This window comes from Nomascus leucogenys, chromosome 2 (genome assembly GCF_006542625.1).
Source record: "Nomascus leucogenys isolate Asia chromosome 2, Asia_NLE_v1, whole genome shotgun sequence".
NCBI classification, from domain to species: Eukaryota; Metazoa; Chordata; class Mammalia; order Primates; family Hylobatidae; genus Nomascus; species Nomascus leucogenys.
In genome coordinates this window covers 10,516,383-10,535,546 of record NC_044382.1, presented here as the reverse complement: position 1 = coordinate 10,535,546, position 19,164 = coordinate 10,516,383, and the positions used below count along the sequence as shown (strand labels likewise).

The 19,164-nt window shown below is 45.0% G+C and overlaps 1 protein-coding gene and 1 long non-coding RNA gene across 10 annotated transcripts in view; one reads left to right on the top strand and one right to left on the bottom strand.

Moving 5' to 3' along the window:
* The window catches only part of TENM2 (teneurin transmembrane protein 2), a 1,389,831-nt gene that overhangs the window by 1,333,314 nt on the left and 37,353 nt on the right, over window positions 1-19,164 (top strand). For 7 of the 9 annotated variants that reach the window (XM_030825333.1, XM_012505108.2, XM_030825352.1 and 4 more), the window contains 6 exons: window positions 2,261-2,281; window positions 5,555-5,787; window positions 7,289-7,443; window positions 8,646-9,520; window positions 16,515-16,690; window positions 18,325-18,560. In XM_030825333.1, the coding sequence (XP_030681193.1) occupies window positions 2,261-2,281; window positions 5,555-5,787; window positions 7,289-7,443; window positions 8,646-9,520; window positions 16,515-16,690; window positions 18,325-18,560 (1,696 nt within the window). The remainder of the gene's footprint in view (window positions 1-2,260; window positions 2,282-5,554; window positions 5,788-7,288; window positions 7,444-8,645; window positions 9,521-16,514; window positions 16,691-18,324; window positions 18,561-19,164) is intronic. The other 2 variants (XM_030825348.1, XM_030825360.1) reach the window with 1 other exon arrangement.
* Window positions 16,991-18,376, bottom strand: LOC115837924. The gene is made up of 3 exons (XR_004032933.1): window positions 18,315-18,376; window positions 18,170-18,235; window positions 16,991-17,881 (listed from the first exon to the last, which is right to left on the bottom strand). It is a non-coding gene; the product is annotated as an uncharacterized LOC115837924 (long non-coding RNA).

Below are 19,164 nucleotides of genomic sequence, written 5' to 3'. Positions count from 1 at the left end.
GCTAAAGGGACTACAAGCCACATGAGCTCATCCTCCTGAAACTAAACCAAATGTACCCCCAGTCAACTTCTCTTTGGTTAGAACAACAACAACAAAACCACCCTGTGGCTACTCCAAGTCCACCTTCCTCAAGGGGAAAATGTGGCACAGAGAGAGTTGGAATGAAAAAAGACAACAGTCTCCACTGATTATAGATTTGTAATTCTGAGCAGAACATGAGGGATTGGAGTTAGTCCAAGGCAGGGTCTGCCCAGCACTAAGGAAGAAGCCTCATTCCTTGCTTCCTTCACTCAAGAACCTATTTTTCCAGCCCTAACTCTCTCCTGGGTCTTCTACTAAGTATCTGCATTTCAGAGATGAGTGAGTCATGTCCTACTCATGAAGAACTGAGGGGGACAGGCACACAAACATAAATCACCAGACAGCATGATGGCAGCTCTGAGAGACAGGCTGAGAATGCCACAAGAGACACTGAAGGCTTCGCAGAGACATCATTGAGACTCTGCAGTGTGAAGAAGAGCTAATCCATCTCAATTCTCCCATCTGAAACACCACTTTTTCCTCGAAGGGCTCACCTAAAGAGTCTGTGGTATTAAAACCATGCACACAAAGCCTGGGCCTATCCCTTGTAAGTAGGACATCTGTACCCAGCTGCATAGACTGACTCGGTGATGCTGTTATTCTGGTTTGTTGCCTGCTAAGCACCCAGCCTGCTGTGATCCTGGACTGGAATAGCAGTGACCTCAGCCTTTCTCCAAAGCTCATATTTATATGATAATTCAGGCTCTACACTCTCCAACGACTTGATCCTTCACCCCTTCCCTTCTCCTTCCCCCAACATAGATCTTATATTAATCAACTGAAAGCAGATGTTCTTAGGAAAGAAGTAGGTCAGGTCTGCAGACCCAAATCCCATCCAGTATTTTTACAAAATCTTGACTTTAAAAAGTGAAATTGATATTGCAATAATTAAGAGCCAAATATGACTACCACTGGTGGCAGATAACATTTCACTTTCATTAAGCAATATAAAATAGACGCGAGAATTCCCGGCTGCCACCCTGACACACCAGGCTTTGCAGAATGAATCTTAAATTGCACCATGTCAGTCAGAGCTCAGGAGTTATCAGCATCATTTAATTAACTTTTTTTTTTTTTTTGCAAAAACTAACACATTGGAATAAAATATAAAAATGTAATCCCTGTGCAAACCCACCACTAATGATGGCCCCCGGCAGAGGACTGAGCTACACCTGAGCAGAAATCAGGGCATTAAACTTTCTGTCCCTTCCCTGAAGCCTTTCTCCTCAACTGAAAGGGAAAGAGGGGTCAGGAGTTTCTTCCACTTTGGCCTAGAAGCCTCGAGAATGGGAGTCGTTCTCCTTACTTGAGGCCCTAGCATCTTCTCGTCTCTGGCACGTTAACTTTCAGCCACAATTTCCTATTGAAATTGAATGTATTTCTTCTCTTAAAACAACAACAAAATTTTTACTAGTTCTCTGGTAAATGATAACTGGAGTCTTTGACTCCAATTCCAAGAGGATATTATTACCTATAAATTTCATTTATGGACGTTATTGCAATATTGCACATTACCTTTTAGAAAGAATGCATATTTGGGGTCCCACCCCAAGTTAAAAGGAGACAATGAAGGTGACATGGTGCAGGGAAAGGAAGTGGTTCAGAGTCTCAGGGTTCAACAGCCTTTGCCCAACTGCAGGAGGCTGCGAGCAGGGTCTCCCTCTTGGGTGGTACTCCTTCTACCCTGAAATGCACCAATGGCAAATAGGTGGTACACGTGTCACCATCCTCCCTCCCACACTCAGAGTGGACATTGCAAGTGAGTCACAGTACTCTTTATAGCTGATATTAAATTTGGCTTCAAAATCCTTCTACCACCACACTCCCAGTAGCCATTACTGGTCAACACATGTTGGCACCCAAGATATAACCTGTTTGCCATCCCTTCCTTACTCAGGAGGCTTATTTCACCGTTGCCACCTGTGTCTCGTGACAGCCACATTGCTGATGAGAGAATTCAAGCTTTCTTGTCCAGATTGTCCAATGTCTGGGAGGAGTCCAAAATCAGGGGCACTTCTCAAGCTATTGAGCCAGGAGTTGTCAGTTTCAGGGGAAAAAAGAAAAAGACCGCCTTTTTTGGGCCCCTTTATACAAGAAACAAAAATGTTATGTTTGCTTTATCATCAATTCTTCTGCTAACTGTTTGTTCTTTTTTCCTTTCTGTTTTCTTTCTATAAAGAAATAAAGAGTTTAAACATAGGTAAGATGAAGAACTCTTTCCCATATAATTTGATATGGTTCGTTTGCTTCCTTGTGTTTGCTTTTTTTGTTTTGTGCTTCTTGTGTAATGTTGTATATTTTTATGTACCAAATATAGTAACTTTTTTATGTGCTAATTGTGTGTTGTGGATATGATAAGCTTTAGCAATTATGAAATGCAGTCAAAAAGCAACCAAATAAGCTGACAGTAATTAGAATTTCCGGGAGATTCAAGTGCAAGATAATGAACCCTCAGCGAACTTTTATCCCGACTGCTCAGTGCGGTGCATAATTGGGCTAAACAGTTGAGGCAAACTCCTGGCTTTTGTAAATGCTGGACTGGGTTCACAAAAGCTTTAATGAACTGGAAACGGGTTAAAAACTCATTTTCAACTCATTAATGATTTTTTCCCCTGGATATATGGTCATCTTTAAAAAAAAAAAAAAAGTTAATTGCCAATCTGCCGGTCAGAATGAATCCAAAAGTCAGATGCGTTGAGAATTTTCATGGAGTAAAATCACTTCTGAATAGTTTGAAGGATGGAGACCAAGTATACATTGTCAAAAGCGCCTTGGTCATTACATTGATCCAAGGTTATCATTTAAAACCACACTAGTACAATTCACAGATAAAGTGTAAAACACACATACACGTGCATTCACACATGAACCGCACTGAAATGGAGATAGAATGAGCTTTCTTAAAGAAAAGTGACCTTATTTTTATTCAGAAGAAGAGCAAAAACAAAGCAATCTGTACCACTGCTCGATGGAATGCTTCTGCTCACTTTTTAAAATGAAGCATGGACAGCTCTCCTTCATCAAAATTAGGTCAAAATTAGACAAAAAGTAGAGTCAATTGCACAAGATCATAACAGTCAGTGGAAAGGCCATGCATTGAAAAAGTCCTCTGCCTTCTTCTCAGGCACCCCAAAATTGGCCTGTTATAGGCACCCCATTTGAGCCAAATTTTAAAAATAAGTAGGAATGCTCTGGAAGGACATTTTTCCAGGAAATTCACCAATCTCATGTGACTTTGCCACAGCCACAGGTATGGAGGCATGGCTGTCCCTCTGACGTGAGTTTCTCTGCAAGCATCTTGGTGAAAACAGGTATGAGACCATGGAGAAGAATGGTCTCCCTAAGCAAGAACTGACCTTACACCCTCCACTGCCTGCTCTTCTGCCAGAGCTTTTGAAAAGCATCCTCGAATCAGGCTCACTAGAAAGTCCAAAATTAATTATCTCTCTCATAGATAGGCACAGATGTGCAATGCCTTGATCCTTCTGTTGATAATGCCAGCTACTGTTCATTCAGTGACAGAGTGCAGTATCTAATTAAAAAATGGCATGAATTTTTCCCTTTCTGCCCTAATTTGTTTTGCATATATGGATAGTCTCTAATGACTTAATAGCCAAAAAAGAAGAAGAAAAGAGGAAAGGAAAGGAAGGAAACCCAGGTAGTCTATGCTTTAGTTATCTGGGCTGGAATTTCAGAAAAACTTTGACTTCTAGTTCAGGGATGTGTCTTAATAGCAACCTGAAGAGAAACTGGAATGAAAGACCATCTCAACTCAACACAGATTGTTCCTAAAAATAGCTTCCTAGTTCTTCTTTTTTTCCCTTAAATCAGAGAAGACCCCAAATGGTGGTGTTTTAATTAGTAATTTACTAGCTAATGTCAACAGGACAAATGCATCCAACACTGTCATCTCTCTCACCTTCCCTTCACCTCTCCCAGCCCCTGTCCTCCCATCACCCCAAAGTAAAATAGAAAAATGATAGGAAAAGGCTGGTTGCATGGTTTATACCTATAATCCCAGCACTTAGGGAAGCCAAGGCAGGAGGATCTCTTGAGGCCAGGAGTTTGAGATCAGCCTGGGCGACATAGTGAGACCCCCTCTCTACCAAAAAAAAAAAAAACGGTTTTTAATTAGCCAGGCATGGTGGCATGCACCTGTAGTTTCAACTACTCGGGAGGCTGAGGCGGGAGGACCACTTCAGCCCAGGGATTTCAGGCTGCAGTGAGCTATAATTGCGCCACTGCTCTCCAGTGAGACCCTGTCTCTAAGAAAAATAAAATAAAATAGCAGGGGAAAAAAAGGGGGGCCTGTGCTCATTTCAAAACCTAGTCTACCACACTGAGGCAGAAAGGCAATTACTGCTTGCATACTAGAGGTGCTGATTGTAATAACCAGTATAGGAATAACATAAGCACCTATTCCGGTCACAACCTCAAACCAGTGACAGGCACTACAAAGGGAAGAACTGCAGGGTTTTGAGCCAGAAGGAACATTAGCAATATCCAGTATGATTGATTTAATCCCCCCAGCCCCCGCAAAAAAGCTAAGACCTGACACAGTCAAATGACTTAACCAAGGTCACCACCAGCTGGGTCAGAACTGAGTTTAGAGTTTCCTGTGTTTTAGCCCTGAGCCACTTCTACAAGTCTTACTCTGTCCTACTTAGCCTCACACAGGGCAGCCAGACACATGGCAGTGGAAGCAGCCCAGGTCTCGGAGGCTCACGCCTTCCTAATACACTTCACACACACAAAGGTATTAATCCCCAAGTGTGGCTGAGGGCCCTGGCAGACACCTGTGACCTCACTGTTACCTAGATTTGAAAAGTGCATCTCCTGTCTCAGTAATTCAGATTCCAGACACAGTACCAGCAAGATACCCACATTTCTTTACACTAAATGCAAACTTTATCCATATCCACACTGAAGAGCAGTAAAGAAGCAAGCTCTGAGCCTGGAGATTGGGGGCGGTTCTGGGGTGCTTCCCATGATAAAATTAGGAAAACTCCAGGTCACCCTAGTATTAATGGTCTAGTACCCTGGAGGCATAGGTTAAAATGAGAACATTGTCACATGGAAGTGTTCCTCTATCCCACTTGAGAATACATTAAGCCCTTAAGGGGAAATTAAGGAGACTGCACACACATGGACTGTAGTTGGTCTTGAATAACTATCCTGCTTACAAAAACAGGATCGGAGTGGGAGCTCTCGTACTGGCTAAATGAAGCAACAGTTGTTTAGCATGGTGGGAAATGAACTTTTTAACAGCATGAGGAGCATAAGTCCAATTAGAAGTAGCTAAGAACCATGATGTGTTAGAACACTGAGTTTGATGTGAGATTCTTTCCAGTTCACTAAAGTGGAAAGACACTAGAGAAGGTAAGCGTCTTGCGAGGATTTTTGTCATTCCTTTGATCTAGGCGGCCAGCTCCATAGCCCCTCCTCATTTCTCTTTGTGCTTCTTCTACTAAAGCAACAACCCGGCACACAAGTACTACTTGGCAGTGGACCCCGTGTCCGGCTCGCTCTACGTGTCCGACACCAACAGCAGGAGAATCTACCGCGTCAAGTCTCTGAGTGGAGCCAAAGACCTGGCTGGGAATTCGGAAGTTGTGGCAGGGACGGGAGAGCAGTGTCTGCCCTTTGATGAAGCCCGCTGCGGGGATGGAGGGAAGGCCATAGATGCAACCCTGATGAGCCCGAGAGGTAAAGGACATCAAGGAAGAGTCTCCCGCCCCAGATAAAGCCTTGCCACCAGCTTGGCTTTCTTCTTATCAGAACTTAACTAAGCCCAGCAGTCCAAAACACAGCTTTCCCTGTAATCATTTAACTCAGAGAGATTGCTTTGGTGTGTGGATGGGTGTTTAAAAAGAAAACCAATCATGAGGTCAGGAGATCGAGACCATCCTGGCTAACATGGTGAAACCCTATCTCTACTAAAAATTACTAAAAATTACAAAAAATTAGCCGAGCGTGGCCGTGGGCGCCTGTAGTCCCAGCTACTGGGGAGGCTGAGGCAGGAGAATGGCGTGAACCTGGGAGGCGGAGCTTGCAGTGAGCCGAGATCGCGCCACTGCACTCCAGCCTGGGCGACAGAGCGAGACTCTGTCTCAAAAAAGAAAAAGAAAACCTTATTTGTTTATTTGAAGTAAACTTGATCATGCACATAGGCTCCAAGTGGAAAGTGAAGGGGGTTGCGCCTGGATATTTCTGACTGCTGCCAGTCAAGAGAATCAGGACATCCTGTCTCCATGGGCCAGAGTGCCAGCTGTGTGGGCTGGAGACAGAGCAAAGCCCAGCCAGGGGCCTCTGGCCACGCCCAGACTTCCCTGGTAGACAGCAAATGTGTATGAAGTCGAAAGTGCAGTGCCTCACATGTTGTAAATGCCCAATAAATGGTAGTAATTAAGAATGGGTATAATTTCCAGGGGTCCAGGATGGAGGAGTTCTGGGAACCCATGGGTCTCTATTTGAAAAGGACTAAAAATACTTAACATTAAGGAGCAATCATCTGAGAGTCCAATTCCTGTTAGCATTTTTAGCTACTGTGAAAGCAGCAGGGCAGCATGGATTAAGGAGGCAAAGCCTTGTACTTGGGCACTGGGGCAAAGACACAAAATAAATAGAAGCCATATCTGTGCCTTTCCAGCCCTGCTGCAACAGGGGAATGCTAGGCCCCAGTGTCCCCCGCTGATTGAAGTGCTGATTGGAGTCAAGCTTAACTGGGAATACTTCCTGAGGCATACACCTTGAATTAGGAGTTTGTAACTACAAGAATCATCGTTTCTCAGCGTTACTGCTGCAATTAGTTGTGAAGTATATTCAAGTAACTTACTACTAATAATGTTTAGGGTAATGAACTTAGGAAATAACTTCTTTTCTAAGGAGAGCAGATGCAAAGTTATTTCCTGCTTCATTCATTTGCAGCCTTGGTTCATTTGCAGTCCAAGGAGCATGCTTTCATCAGTTGCAGGGAAGAGGGTGGTGATGTAGCCAGCACCCTAGGAACTATACAAATCCCAGCACAGTGCCATGAGAAAAGGATCTTGCGTTAGAAGGCTGAGAACCACTGCTCTGAGGGTACTAATCAATTCCAGTGAGGTCTCTGGTCTAAGCAGAGCGCTCAGCAAGGCATCTCATCTCCCACCTCCCCCCCACAATCCTACCCCTTTCCAAGAGATAAATCCACACTGCTTGTCTTGCTCAGGTATTGCAGTAGACAAGAATGGGCTCATGTACTTTGTCGATGCCACCATGATCCGGAAGGTCGACCAGAATGGAATCATCTCCACCCTGCTGGGCTCCAATGACCTCACTGCCGTCCGGCCGCTGAGCTGTGATTCCAGCATGGATGTAGCGCAGGTGAGACTCTTTCTTATTTCTCTTCACTAAGCAACATCTGCCCCTTGGCCTGAGGTTCTTACCTGCTTCCTCTTGGGTTTGGAAGCGGAATGGGATGGGGAGATACAGATACAGATCACGGGGTTGTTTGGAGAAAGACTGAGAGGAGCTAAACAGTTAAGATGGAATGGAAAATGTCAGATAGGTATGAGAGAGAGAGAGAGAGTAAGAGAGAGGGAAAACTGTTGAGAAAAGTGGAGCCGGTGACACACTCCAGCCGTGGCAGATTACAGGGTAGAAGTTGCTGTGTAATTGCCTCCCTTCTCCATCATTATTGCAGGTTTGAGAATGTACTGTACAGTGTTATATGTCAATCAGAACTTCCCTGTTAATCTGAAATGATTACATCCTCACTATATAAACCTTTACTTTGTGCAGTAGTAACTAGAGCAGAGCCCTCTACAGTATCACCCAAAGTGTGTGTTTAGTTTGGGCTGTTAGAGAGGCAGAGAACAGAGGCTCACTCAAATGTACAGCATTTGTTCTCAGACAGCCTGGAATACACGCTCAACCTTTCTATAACGGCCTTTTCAACCCTTGGCCAACCTCATAAATTTCAGCTCAAGTTCCACAACAGACAACTTGCTACTGAGATTTTTATTTCAAATTCACAGAAGAAAGATGCATTTGGTTCAGTTTATTTTTTAAAGCAGACACTCAAGTAGTAGTTTGCTGGCGAGCCTGCACTTTGGCTCCCCTTGGATCAGAGCCACCTTCCAAGCCACATGACTCCTTTTTGTGAATTAGATACAGGTGCTGCCTCTAAATGTACATAGCTTCCGTAGGTGTCTGCTTGGAGAGCAGAGTATGGGCTGGATGGCATGGTCTCTTGTGTAGTGAACTACCTGTGCAACCATATATAACAGCTCTGATGCTGGTCCAACCATCTGGAGCTGAGAAGCAGCATCATAGGTAGAGCTGATGGCTTGTTCTGGTCATGGCAGGTGACATGGTAGGAAATATATATTACATTATCTCTTCTTCTCCATCACACCCACTCATCATGGGCAATGAGCAGCTGGTTCAATGAAGAGCATTTCTAATACAATGTGTTATTAAAAAGCTGTCTTTTTTCCTAGATATATAAAACCAGTAAGTGCCCTACAGTTAAGCATTGGACATATTAAAGGCTGTTCTTTAATCTGATACCACGTCATCCACAGGTTCGTCTGGAGTGGCCAACAGACCTTGCTGTCAATCCCATGGATAACTCCTTGTATGTTCTAGAGAACAATGTCATCCTTCGAATCACCGAGAACCACCAAGTCAGCATCATTGCGGGACGCCCCATGCACTGCCAGGTTCCTGGCATTGACTACTCACTCAGCAAACTAGCCATTCACTCTGCCCTGGAGTCAGCCAGTGCCATTGCCATTTCTCACACTGGGGTCCTCTATATCACTGAGACAGATGAGAAGAAGATTAACCGTCTACGCCAGGTAACAACCAATGGGGAGATCTGCCTTTTAGCTGGGGCAGCCTCGGACTGTGACTGCAAAAACGATGTCAATTGCAACTGCTATTCAGGAGATGATGCCTACGCGACTGATGCCATCTTGAATTCCCCATCATCCTTAGCTGTAGCTCCAGATGGTACCATCTACATTGCAGACCTTGGAAATATTCGGATCAGGGCAGTCAGCAAGAACAAGCCCATTCTTAATGCCTTCAACCAGTATGAGGCTGCATCCCCCGGAGAGCAGGAGTTATATGTCTTCAACGCTGACGGCATCCACCAATACACTGTGAGTCTGGTGACAGGGGAGTACTTGTACAATTTCACATACAGTACTGACAATGATGTCACTGAATTGATTGACAATAATGGGAATTCCCTGAAGATCCGTCGGGACAGCAGTGGCATGCCCCGTCACCTGCTCATGCCTGACAACCAGATCATCACCATCACCGTGGGCACCAATGGAGGCCTCAAAGTCGTGTCCACACAGAACCTGGAGCTTGGCCTCATGACCTATGATGGGAACACTGGGCTCCTGGCCACCAAGAGCGATGAAACAGGATGGACGACTTTCTATGAGTAAGTGGGTTTGTAAAGCATCTCTGAAGAGCCCTTCCCTTTCCCTAGCTGGCATTAGGACTGGTGGTTCTTGTAGCTTTTTAAATTGTTTTGTCACGTTGTCTTTCTAACTTTAGTGATGTCTTATGGCCTCAAGATATTCATGTCCCCTCTCCCTGACTCTGAAATGATTTGCTCTAATGGGTCTCTGATATTGAGCATCCTCCCTACTAGAATTGGGAATTCCTGTTGCCTGCTTGCCGTTCAAATTTCAGGATATTGGACGTGCACAGCACCTGGGAGGTAAAGTGTTGATTAACTTTGCTGATTATTCATGTTTGCCATGGGTGCGGAAATTAGAACCTAAAAGGCAAGATCCCAGTGGGGCTCCTGTAATTTGCCAATAGGTCCAGCAACACACTTGATTGCACAGACAGGTAGATAAACTCTGAATTTCCTCCTTAGCAGAAGCAGATCGATACAGATAAAGCATTAGGTATATCAAAAGATGCGAGAGCTGGTCATATTTCCCCTAACAATTATCTCATACTTAATAGTCCTGACGCTTGTTTTGCAAAAAACTGTTTTTCCTAGCTCCTGCAGGCAGTTCTTGGTCAAAGTGCCTGCTGCTGTAGGTACTAATGATGGGATGCTGGTTGGAGGAAGTTACTAGGCATGATTCTCCCAATGGCTGGCTGAGACTGGAGCAGAATTTGTAAATATCTGGCTCTCCTAGGTGATGAAGGAGTGTGTTAACCCCTATGTACCTGGAGTCCTTGCTTGTTTTTTGTCTGGATGCTGCTGCTAGCTGAGAATGTAGTAAGTTAGGGAGAGTTGGCACAGCAAAAAAAGGGGACAAGAGGGAGAACAGAAAACCTCATTGTTGATCATTCCTAAATCCAGCAATGTTTACTTCCTGTTTGTATGCCAATGGTCTTGGGAGAATGTAAAAGGAAGCTGTTGCCACCTGCTGGATATTTACTGCATTGCAGAAGAATTGCTTTCCCTGGTTCTGACTTTCTTCTTTGGGCAACTCTTTCTCAGACTTCTGAAGCATCTTAATACCCTTCAGGACACTGGAGTTTTTATCAAACTTCACCAGCCAGTGATTCTGCCCTCGAGGGTACCATCTGAGTGCTGTCCTTGGCTCTCATACTGAGTTAGGTTGAAGCTATACACTCACCCAAACACCTCTGAGATTTTCATCTTCCTTTGTGACAGTTTCACCCAAAGACCTAATGCATTTCAGAAACAGTTTGTTGGCTCTCCTGAAAGAGGGGGAAAAAACATCCCTCTCAGGGAAGCCAGACTGAACTGGGCCTGGTTTACAAACTGTCATAAAGAAGCTTGGGTTCAAGTGCATCCACAGATCTGAACTCTAAAAGGGAAAGTATTTTCCAGAAAGTGTCCCTAGTTTAATGAAAACATAGGCATGACTCATAAATGTGCTATAAAATGTTCAGAAGTTACATTGAAACTGAATTTTTTTAATCTTAATTTGATAAGCTTTTTTTTCATAATGTAGATAAATCCAGTGACACAAATTCTCCATTGTGGGGTTCAAATGTATAAGGCTTTCTTTTCTACCTGAAAAGATGGTGAGTTCTTTTTGTTTTATGGCACTTTTGGCACATGATCAGCCAACTGGAAGACACACAGCCAACTTAAAAATCAGACATAACTTCACCTCCTGTCAGGGCAGTGTGGTCAAGACAAACACTGCATAGCCTTAGCCAAAACTTTAGAGAAAGGGTGATGAAGAAAACCACACAGAGGCTGTGAGGCTACTAGAAAAGTCTGTCCTGGTCGGGAGCGATGCCTCATGCCTGTAATTTCTGCACTTTGGGAGGCCAAGGCAGGAGGATCAATGGAGGCCAGCAGTTTGAGACCCAGCCTGGCCAACATGGAAAAACCTTGTCTCTACTGAAAATACAAAAGTTAGCCAAGTATGGTGGTACATACTTAGAGTCTCAGCTACTTAGGAGGCAAAGGCATGAAAATCACTTGAACTCCGGAGGTGGAGGTTGCCGTGAGTTGAGATCACGCAGCTGTACTCCAGCCTGGGCGACAGAGCAACGCTCTGTCTCAAAAAAAAAAAAAAAAAAGAAAGGAAGAAAATGATTTGTCCTTCAATGAGAGCTTCCTTAGGGGGATTCCTCTCTTCCCACTCTGTTACAGGGGGCAGGGTACAAATCCCCCTATAGGTGAGAAGAGTGGCCATATCTCTTTTTTCTGCATAGAACATGAGGTAGAGAAGCCATTTATCTGCTGTGCTGTCACAGTGACTGTCTAAATATGGATTTGATTATCCCCATTTTATCGATAAAGAAACTGAGGCTCAGAGAATTGAAGTGACTCCCCTAAGACCACCCATGGAGTTGGTAGTGAAGCAGGACTGGAATCCAGATCTCCAAGCCCAGCATTCTTTGCATTGCACCGTCGTAAAGCAGGGCTATGAATGGAATTTGTAACTCCACCTTCAGACTCCACATGGGAACTGTCCCTGAATTTTGGGCAAGATGTAACTCAGTAAGACCAGCCTACCAATGACTCTGGAAGCAGGAGAGAGAGAGGGGTAGGAAAAAATAACACTATCGAATCTTCCTGGACCCATTTTATGATCAGCCAGTTCCAGAAACTTCCAGGACATCCAACCTTGGAATTAAGATTTCCCCAGATGCAGGCCATTGGGTCTTGATAGAAGAAGTATCCTGATTTAGTTACATCCCTGAGGGAACTCAGGTTTTCACAGTCTTCCCCAAAAGGCAGCATCTTATACCAGAAAGCTCCTAGGTCTTAGCATCAGGATAACAGGGGTGTGGAGTCCATCTCTGCCACATACTTACTGATTGACGTTGGACACGTTATTTAACCTCTCTGAGCCTCAATGTCTCATCTGTTACATGGGGATAAAAATGCAAATTAACAGGAGCCCTGTGCTAATCCACTGAGATAATACATTTTTAGAAATTAGCAAAGCACTTGGCATATAGAAGTTTAGCTCAGAGTATAGGCTAATGGGATTTGAGAGGAATTATTAAGCACACCTCTGTCTCCTTCCTACATCTCAGGTTTCACTCAACTAACTGTATAGTGGATACAAGAGTCAGACAGAGACTTATTTTGGAAAAGCAGAATTGAAGAATGCAGCTTGCACATTAGGTCTTTTTAATACCTCACTTCGCATTTCTCCTGCTCTCTTCCCACCTTCCAGTGCTGCCTGCTGGTCTCCCATCCCCTGCAGGAGCAGAGGCTGCCTTAGCAAACTTGGGGCTCAGAGGGACAGAAAAACACATCACCCTTAAAAAGAGGCCCTCCAGAAGACAGAAATGATAAAGAGCCTCTTTAGTCATGTTCAACTCCTTCTCCCAATCCAGCAACTGGGGAAGGGGCAAATGTCAGATCAAAGGAAAAGATGGAAGTTGACTTCCGATGGTGTGGGGTTCAAGAGTGATTTTACAGAATAAGCTGCCATGCAATTCATGAAGGCTGGAATGGGCCCCTTTAAGAGTTGCCTCTCTCTCCTCTTTGTCCTGGGAAGTGAAGAGATGGGCAGAAATGGAGCTGATACGGAAGGCCCTTTGGAAACCCTATCATGCCTGCTAAGTTCCCAGACTAGGGAAGATGCATCTGTATTCCTGAAAAGAACAGTACTGTCCTTAAAATTACACCCTCTACTCTCTGTACTCTCTCTTTCTCCACTCTCTCCCTTTTTTATTTTAGTCCTTAGCACCTATTACTCACCATCTGACATGCTGTCTGTTTTCTATCTTGGTTTAGTTTTGCCCTCTTCAGCTAGCATGAGTGCAAGAATTTTGCTCCATTTTCTTCCCAGCCATATCTCCAGTGCCTTGAACTGTGTTTGGCACATCACAGGCGCTTGATGAATATTTATTGACTACATAATTCAAAGGCAGCCTCCAGCCCCACTCCAGCCAAGGCTGGGCCAGTTCCATTGGGTTGGCATTGAGATCCCATTGCTGGAATTTACAGCGCTTCACTCCTACATGCAGAGTCATTTGCAAAAAGACCTACATCTGAAGACGCTCCTTGGGGGAAGTAAGTAGAGCTGGAGGCAGCCGAATCTTCTTAAAAGTTAAAGAAAATCTGTTTTTCTCCCTTTGGCCCATGAGATTCTAGTCCCTACCCTAAAGCTCTGCTCCCTAAAGTAGAAACTCCAGTTCCTCCTACTTCTCTCATAAGGAAACTCAGCAGCCTACGCATTGTACGTGTCCCCAAACTACAGTGGATTGGAATTAAAATCCTTGCCCTGGTCCCAGAGAATGTACTTGTCAGCAGGAGGAGAAACTGTCTGTTACTGAGTACTGCACTAGACACCCCGTACCCAAATACTTAGAATTGCTTTGTTTTCTGATGTTTTAAATACCTTTTGTTTCTGTTTATTAAACATGAATGTATTGATTACAAGTTCTTTTTTTTTGGAGACGGAGTCTTCCTCTGTCGCCGGGTTGAAGTGCAGTGGCACAGTCTCAGCTCACTGCAGCCTCCACCTCACAGGTTCAAGCGATTCTCCTGCCTCAGCCTCCCGAGTGCTGGGACTACAGGCACGCACCACTGCGCCCAGCTAATTTTTGTATTTTTAGTAGAGACGGGGTTTCACCATGTTGGCCAAGATGGTCTCAGTCTCCTCACCTCATGATCCACCCGCCTCAGCCTCCCAAAGTGCTGGGATTGATTACAGGCACAAGCCACCATGTCCGGCTGATTACAAGTAATTTCTAAATTATGCGAAAATGCATAGAAGAAAATGAAGATTCGTCAAAATTTCATACAGCAAAACCCATTAACATTCAGATGTCTGTATTTTGAGAGAATTTCTGCTCCATATAGATACTGATATTTTTTACCCCTCCCTGAAAAAAAAAGCTACTGTCAAGGGAGTATATTTTGTACCCCACTCTTCCACTCAACATGTGTAGATTTGTCTATGCCAATAAATAGAAACCCATGTTGTCAATCTTGATGGCTTCATAGGTTTCTACCTTATGGATAGATCATCAGTTATTTAATGAATCTCCCATCAACGAACGTCTAGGTTGTTCTAATTTGTCACTATTGTAAATAGCACTTTTGTCCCCCTGCCTGAGAAGTGGTTTCTTTCACAGGTAAGAAAGCACAGAGGAGCCCTATTGATGTAGCAGACCCAAGTCCCCATCTCTGATTACAACACCAGGGCTTTCCAGGGAGTGCATGGTCTGCGCCACCCCCTGCCTGGGGCCCTGGGCAAGTGATAGGGGTGGATCCTGAGCTCACAGACATTCCTGCTCAAGATCTCCCTCCTCTCTCCCCCAACACCTTTACGCAGCCCGGTGTCCAGCTTAATGTGATTGCACTCTCAGCTTTCACATTTCTGCAGAGCTTCACTGCTTCTAGTTCTTCCCAGAAGCAAAGGTTCTCAGATCCCTGAAAGCCTGAGCCAGGTCTGCAATTCTTTATTCCAAAAACATTTCCTGAGTGCTCTCTGTCTTTGCTGTTGTCATCCTAAGCCCTAAGCGACAACGTCCAACAGGCCACAGCGATCCTTTCCACTGCCCACAGGCCCTCCCCACAGGGATCCTTCTCTGAGGAACCCCCATCCCCACGTGCTGCACAAGCTCCAGTTCCCATCCCTCAGACCCTGCCAGCTTTTTCCCTCTCCCCAGTCCAAAGGGAGTAACCCCCAGGAGTTGAGCCACTTTTCCTTCTTTTCCACCCTCCAAGCAAAATGTCTTCATAGCTCCGCCTTCTTCCTCCCCTTCCTCCTCCAGTAACAAAACTCATCTGGGAGAGCTCGAAGGCCTCTACAGGCAGACCTAGGAACAAGCCTGCTTTCCTTTCCTAGGTGTGAGAAGGGCCCAGCTGTTAGAGTACAGTGGATCTTCCAAGATGGGGAAAGGCTGTACCAAGTAGAACAAGGCTTCTTGCTAAAGGTGATGTGGGAGAAAACTCCACAGTATGAGAAGAGAGGAAAGATGACACATATACATAAAGAAGAAGGCCCCAGTGTCAGGCCATTTGCAGGCAGTAGGGCATGATCACTGGTGTCCCTAGACTTGGGTGCTAATGACAACTGATGGTAAGGGAGTCATTGGGAAACTAAGAAGGCTGCTTGGGAACTGGAGCCATGGTGGTTCGGTGGGGACCAAAGAACAGGTTCCATGCAGCCAGGCCTTCTATGCTGAGCCAACATGTGCAGGTGGCATTTGGCACAGGCTGATTGTCCAGGGGCCTAGGAGGTGACAAGTGAGACAAGGTTGGACTCCAGTAGAAGACTCGAGGCATGGATGGTCTCAAATGCCAGATTTTTATTTGATTTAGCAACCAATGGGAAAAGAGTGTGGTTTGTTCAGCAGAGAACTGACATGGTGAAACTGATATTTGGGGAATATTTATTTGATGGCTTTGTAGAACACCTAAATTAAAAAACAAGAGAGGGCCAAGTGCGTGGCTCACGCCTGTAATTCCAGCACTTTGGGAGGCCAAGGCAGGTGGATCACCTGAGGTCAGGAGTTGGAGACCAGCCTGGCCAACATGGCAAAACCCCATCTCTACAAAAAATACAAAAATTGGCCAGGCATAGTGGTGCATGCCTGTAATCCCAGCTACTCGAGAGGCTGAGGCAGGAGAATTGCTTGAACCCAGGAGGTGGAGGTTGCAGTGAGCAGAGATTGTGCCACTGCACCCCGGCCTGGGACAGAGTGAGACTCCATCTCAAAAAAAAACGAAACAGAGAAGCAAGAGAAGCTCGCAAGTGGCTGTTCTCTCTAACTAGAGGAAGCCTGAGACCAGGTGAAATGTTTTGCAGGAGCTGAAGTCAGTTATATCAGCGGGTAAAAGAAAGCATCACCACTGTTTCTCAGGGCATAATAGGGTTTTGACTGTGACAAGGGGCCTCAGTGAGATGCGCCACCCAGCCAACCCACCTTTCCAGCTCTCTCTTTCTCTGGCCCTGTGAGTCTTGGGAACACTTTTCAGCCCCAATGACTGCTGCTAACCAGGGTTTATCTCCCCCCAGCTATGACCATGAAGGCCGCCTGACCAACGTGACGCGCCCCACGGGGGTGGTAACAAGTCTGCACCGGGAAATGGAGAAGTCTATTACCATTGACATTGAGAACTCCAACCGTGATGATGACGTCACTGTCATCACCAACCTCTCTTCAGTAGAGGCCTCCTACACAGTAGTACAAGGTGAGCCTCCACCCATACCATCCTACCCCCAAACTCACCGACAGACCCAGAACCCAGCCAAGCCCAACATATGAGTTATCCAGCCTGGGAGGACTTCCAGAGACCCAGCGTACCCCTCAGCTTTCTGTTTTATTCAAGTGTCCACAGCAAACTATAAGAGGTCAATCTTGTAGAAAATGACTTAATCAGATACAGCAGAATGTCATCTATACCCAACCAAATGTCTAGATATTTGAACTGTCTACATAGTTATCTGAAAATGTCCATTTCCACCCGCCCCCCCCCCATATACTCTCTCCCTACCTCTTACCCTTCCATCACCACCACCTCTCCCCACCAACCCAAAACACATAGTTATCTTCTCAAAGGCCATTTATTCTCCTGGCCCACCACTAGATTTCATATTTTCTTGTTCCATCCTGATTCTGTCTTTTAAGCATTTGTTTGATGAGTTGGTTGCCCTGGGACTGGAGCTCTTTAACATTCTCTCTCCGAGACTGGGATCTCAAAGGTCTCTGCCCACCCTGTGGTTATTGTTGCTATTAGACGTGTTTTGCAGTCCAGGGCAAGCACTGGGGCTGGCAAGAAAATGAATTGTCCCGATTAATTTTTCTTTTAATTAAGATATAATGTCGGTGGGCTAGCCCGTTGTCAGAGGATAAAAGTGTCCTCTCACTAGATAAATGGTGACATTTCTGGACTATTATCCCACAGCAGAGCCTGTTTCAGTGACTCTATTTCTGCTCTGCCAAATGATTAATGATGTAGATTCTGTCCTTCTGCGTGACGGCTGGAGTCGCAGGAGCGACAGGTACACACTTGCTCACTGCCCCAAAAGCTGACTTCTCAGAGGCCAGCCCAGGCCAGCTCCTTTGCCCAGACGATCAGGAATCAGTGTATCTATCTGTAAAAGGAGTCTCTGACTCACATTTCCTTCCTGTAACTTTTCGATAAAGGAAAAGGTCAGAAGTCTGATTGACTCGTGTAGTTTCCACTGGGGAAGATAAACACATTATCAGCACCCACTGGCTCCATCTCCCTGATGTATTTGAGTCTCTTCAGAGTTCTCTTGAGTGGGGGTGGTATCAGATGCAGTCAGCAGTAAAAGCATGAGGATGGGGAAGATTGACTTCTTCTCTCCATTTTCTTGAAGAATTCTGGGCTTTGATTTGTAGTGGATCTGACCTGTGGCTAGACCAGCAACCTTGGGTTAGATGGCCGGCAAAAGGGCGAAAAAATTGAAGTCATTTGCCTTTCTTTTTTTTCTTTTTTTTTTTTTTTTGTTATAAGCTAAAATATATATGTTAAGCTTCAGGAATTTGATTGACACAAGTTGTGTAGGCAATAGACATCTTTAAATGTTTAAACATGCTATTAATAGTCTTCAGTGAGTAAAAGAAACATCACGGCATAATTATTTCTGGAGTGCCACATATTATGTTTTTCTTTACGTGGATCAGTAGTATCTCTGCTACTTACCTTCACATGGTATGTGTGCTAATTGAAGGCAGCCTTCGACTGATGGCTGCAAAGTACCATGGAAACCTATAAAAAAAATAGGGGTTCTATTCTCTTCTGACTAATAGAGTGGATAATTTATTTCCCTATCCCTACCCCCACTTACATTTTTCCAGATCAAGTTCGGAACAGCTACCAGCTCTGTAATAATGGTACCCTGAGGGTGATGTATGCTAATGGGATGGGTGTCAGCTTCCACAGCGAGCCCCATGTCCTGGCAGGCACCATCACCCCCACCATTGGACGCTGCAACATCTCCCTGCCTATGGAGAATGGCTTAAACTCCATTGAGTGGCGCCTAAGAAAGGAACAGATTAAAGGCAAAGTCACCATCTTTGGCAGGAAGCTCCGGGTAAGTGATTCCACCCAATCTGTTACCACAGAGTGGGAGGGGATACACCCTTTCCTCACAGAGCTGAGAAAGTTTCCCGGCTTCAAAGCCTCTAATACTCCTTTATTCCCTGGAAAACGCAAACTCTTCGCTCAGAAGGTAGAATCCATCCCCCTTTGGGACTCACACCTTGGGGAAAACGTTCTCCATTTCCTAGGTCTGATAAAGGCGGCCATTTCCTGCTATGGGGATTTACATTATGCTGTAACTAGAGACAGCTTTGGTCTTCTTCCTCAGTTTGCACTGTCTGGCCAATTCAACCAATGAATTGGTGTTCATGCCTACTATGTGCTGAGTAATTTGCTAAGCAAGTACTGGGAGAACAAAAATTTTAAAGTATGTTCTTTGCACTCAAAGAATCAAGGGTCTGATAAAATATGCAGACACAGGATGATCACAGGTTAAGTGAAAAGACAGACAGAGGTACATGCAGGGTCTGATGGGATCCCAGAGGGATGCCACTCAGCCTGAGAGGTTCAGGGAAGATTTCCCAAGAGGAAGTAACAACTGAACCTCAGTGGGGAGTTTTAGCCAACCCTAGTTTTCCCAGACCAGGCAACTTGCC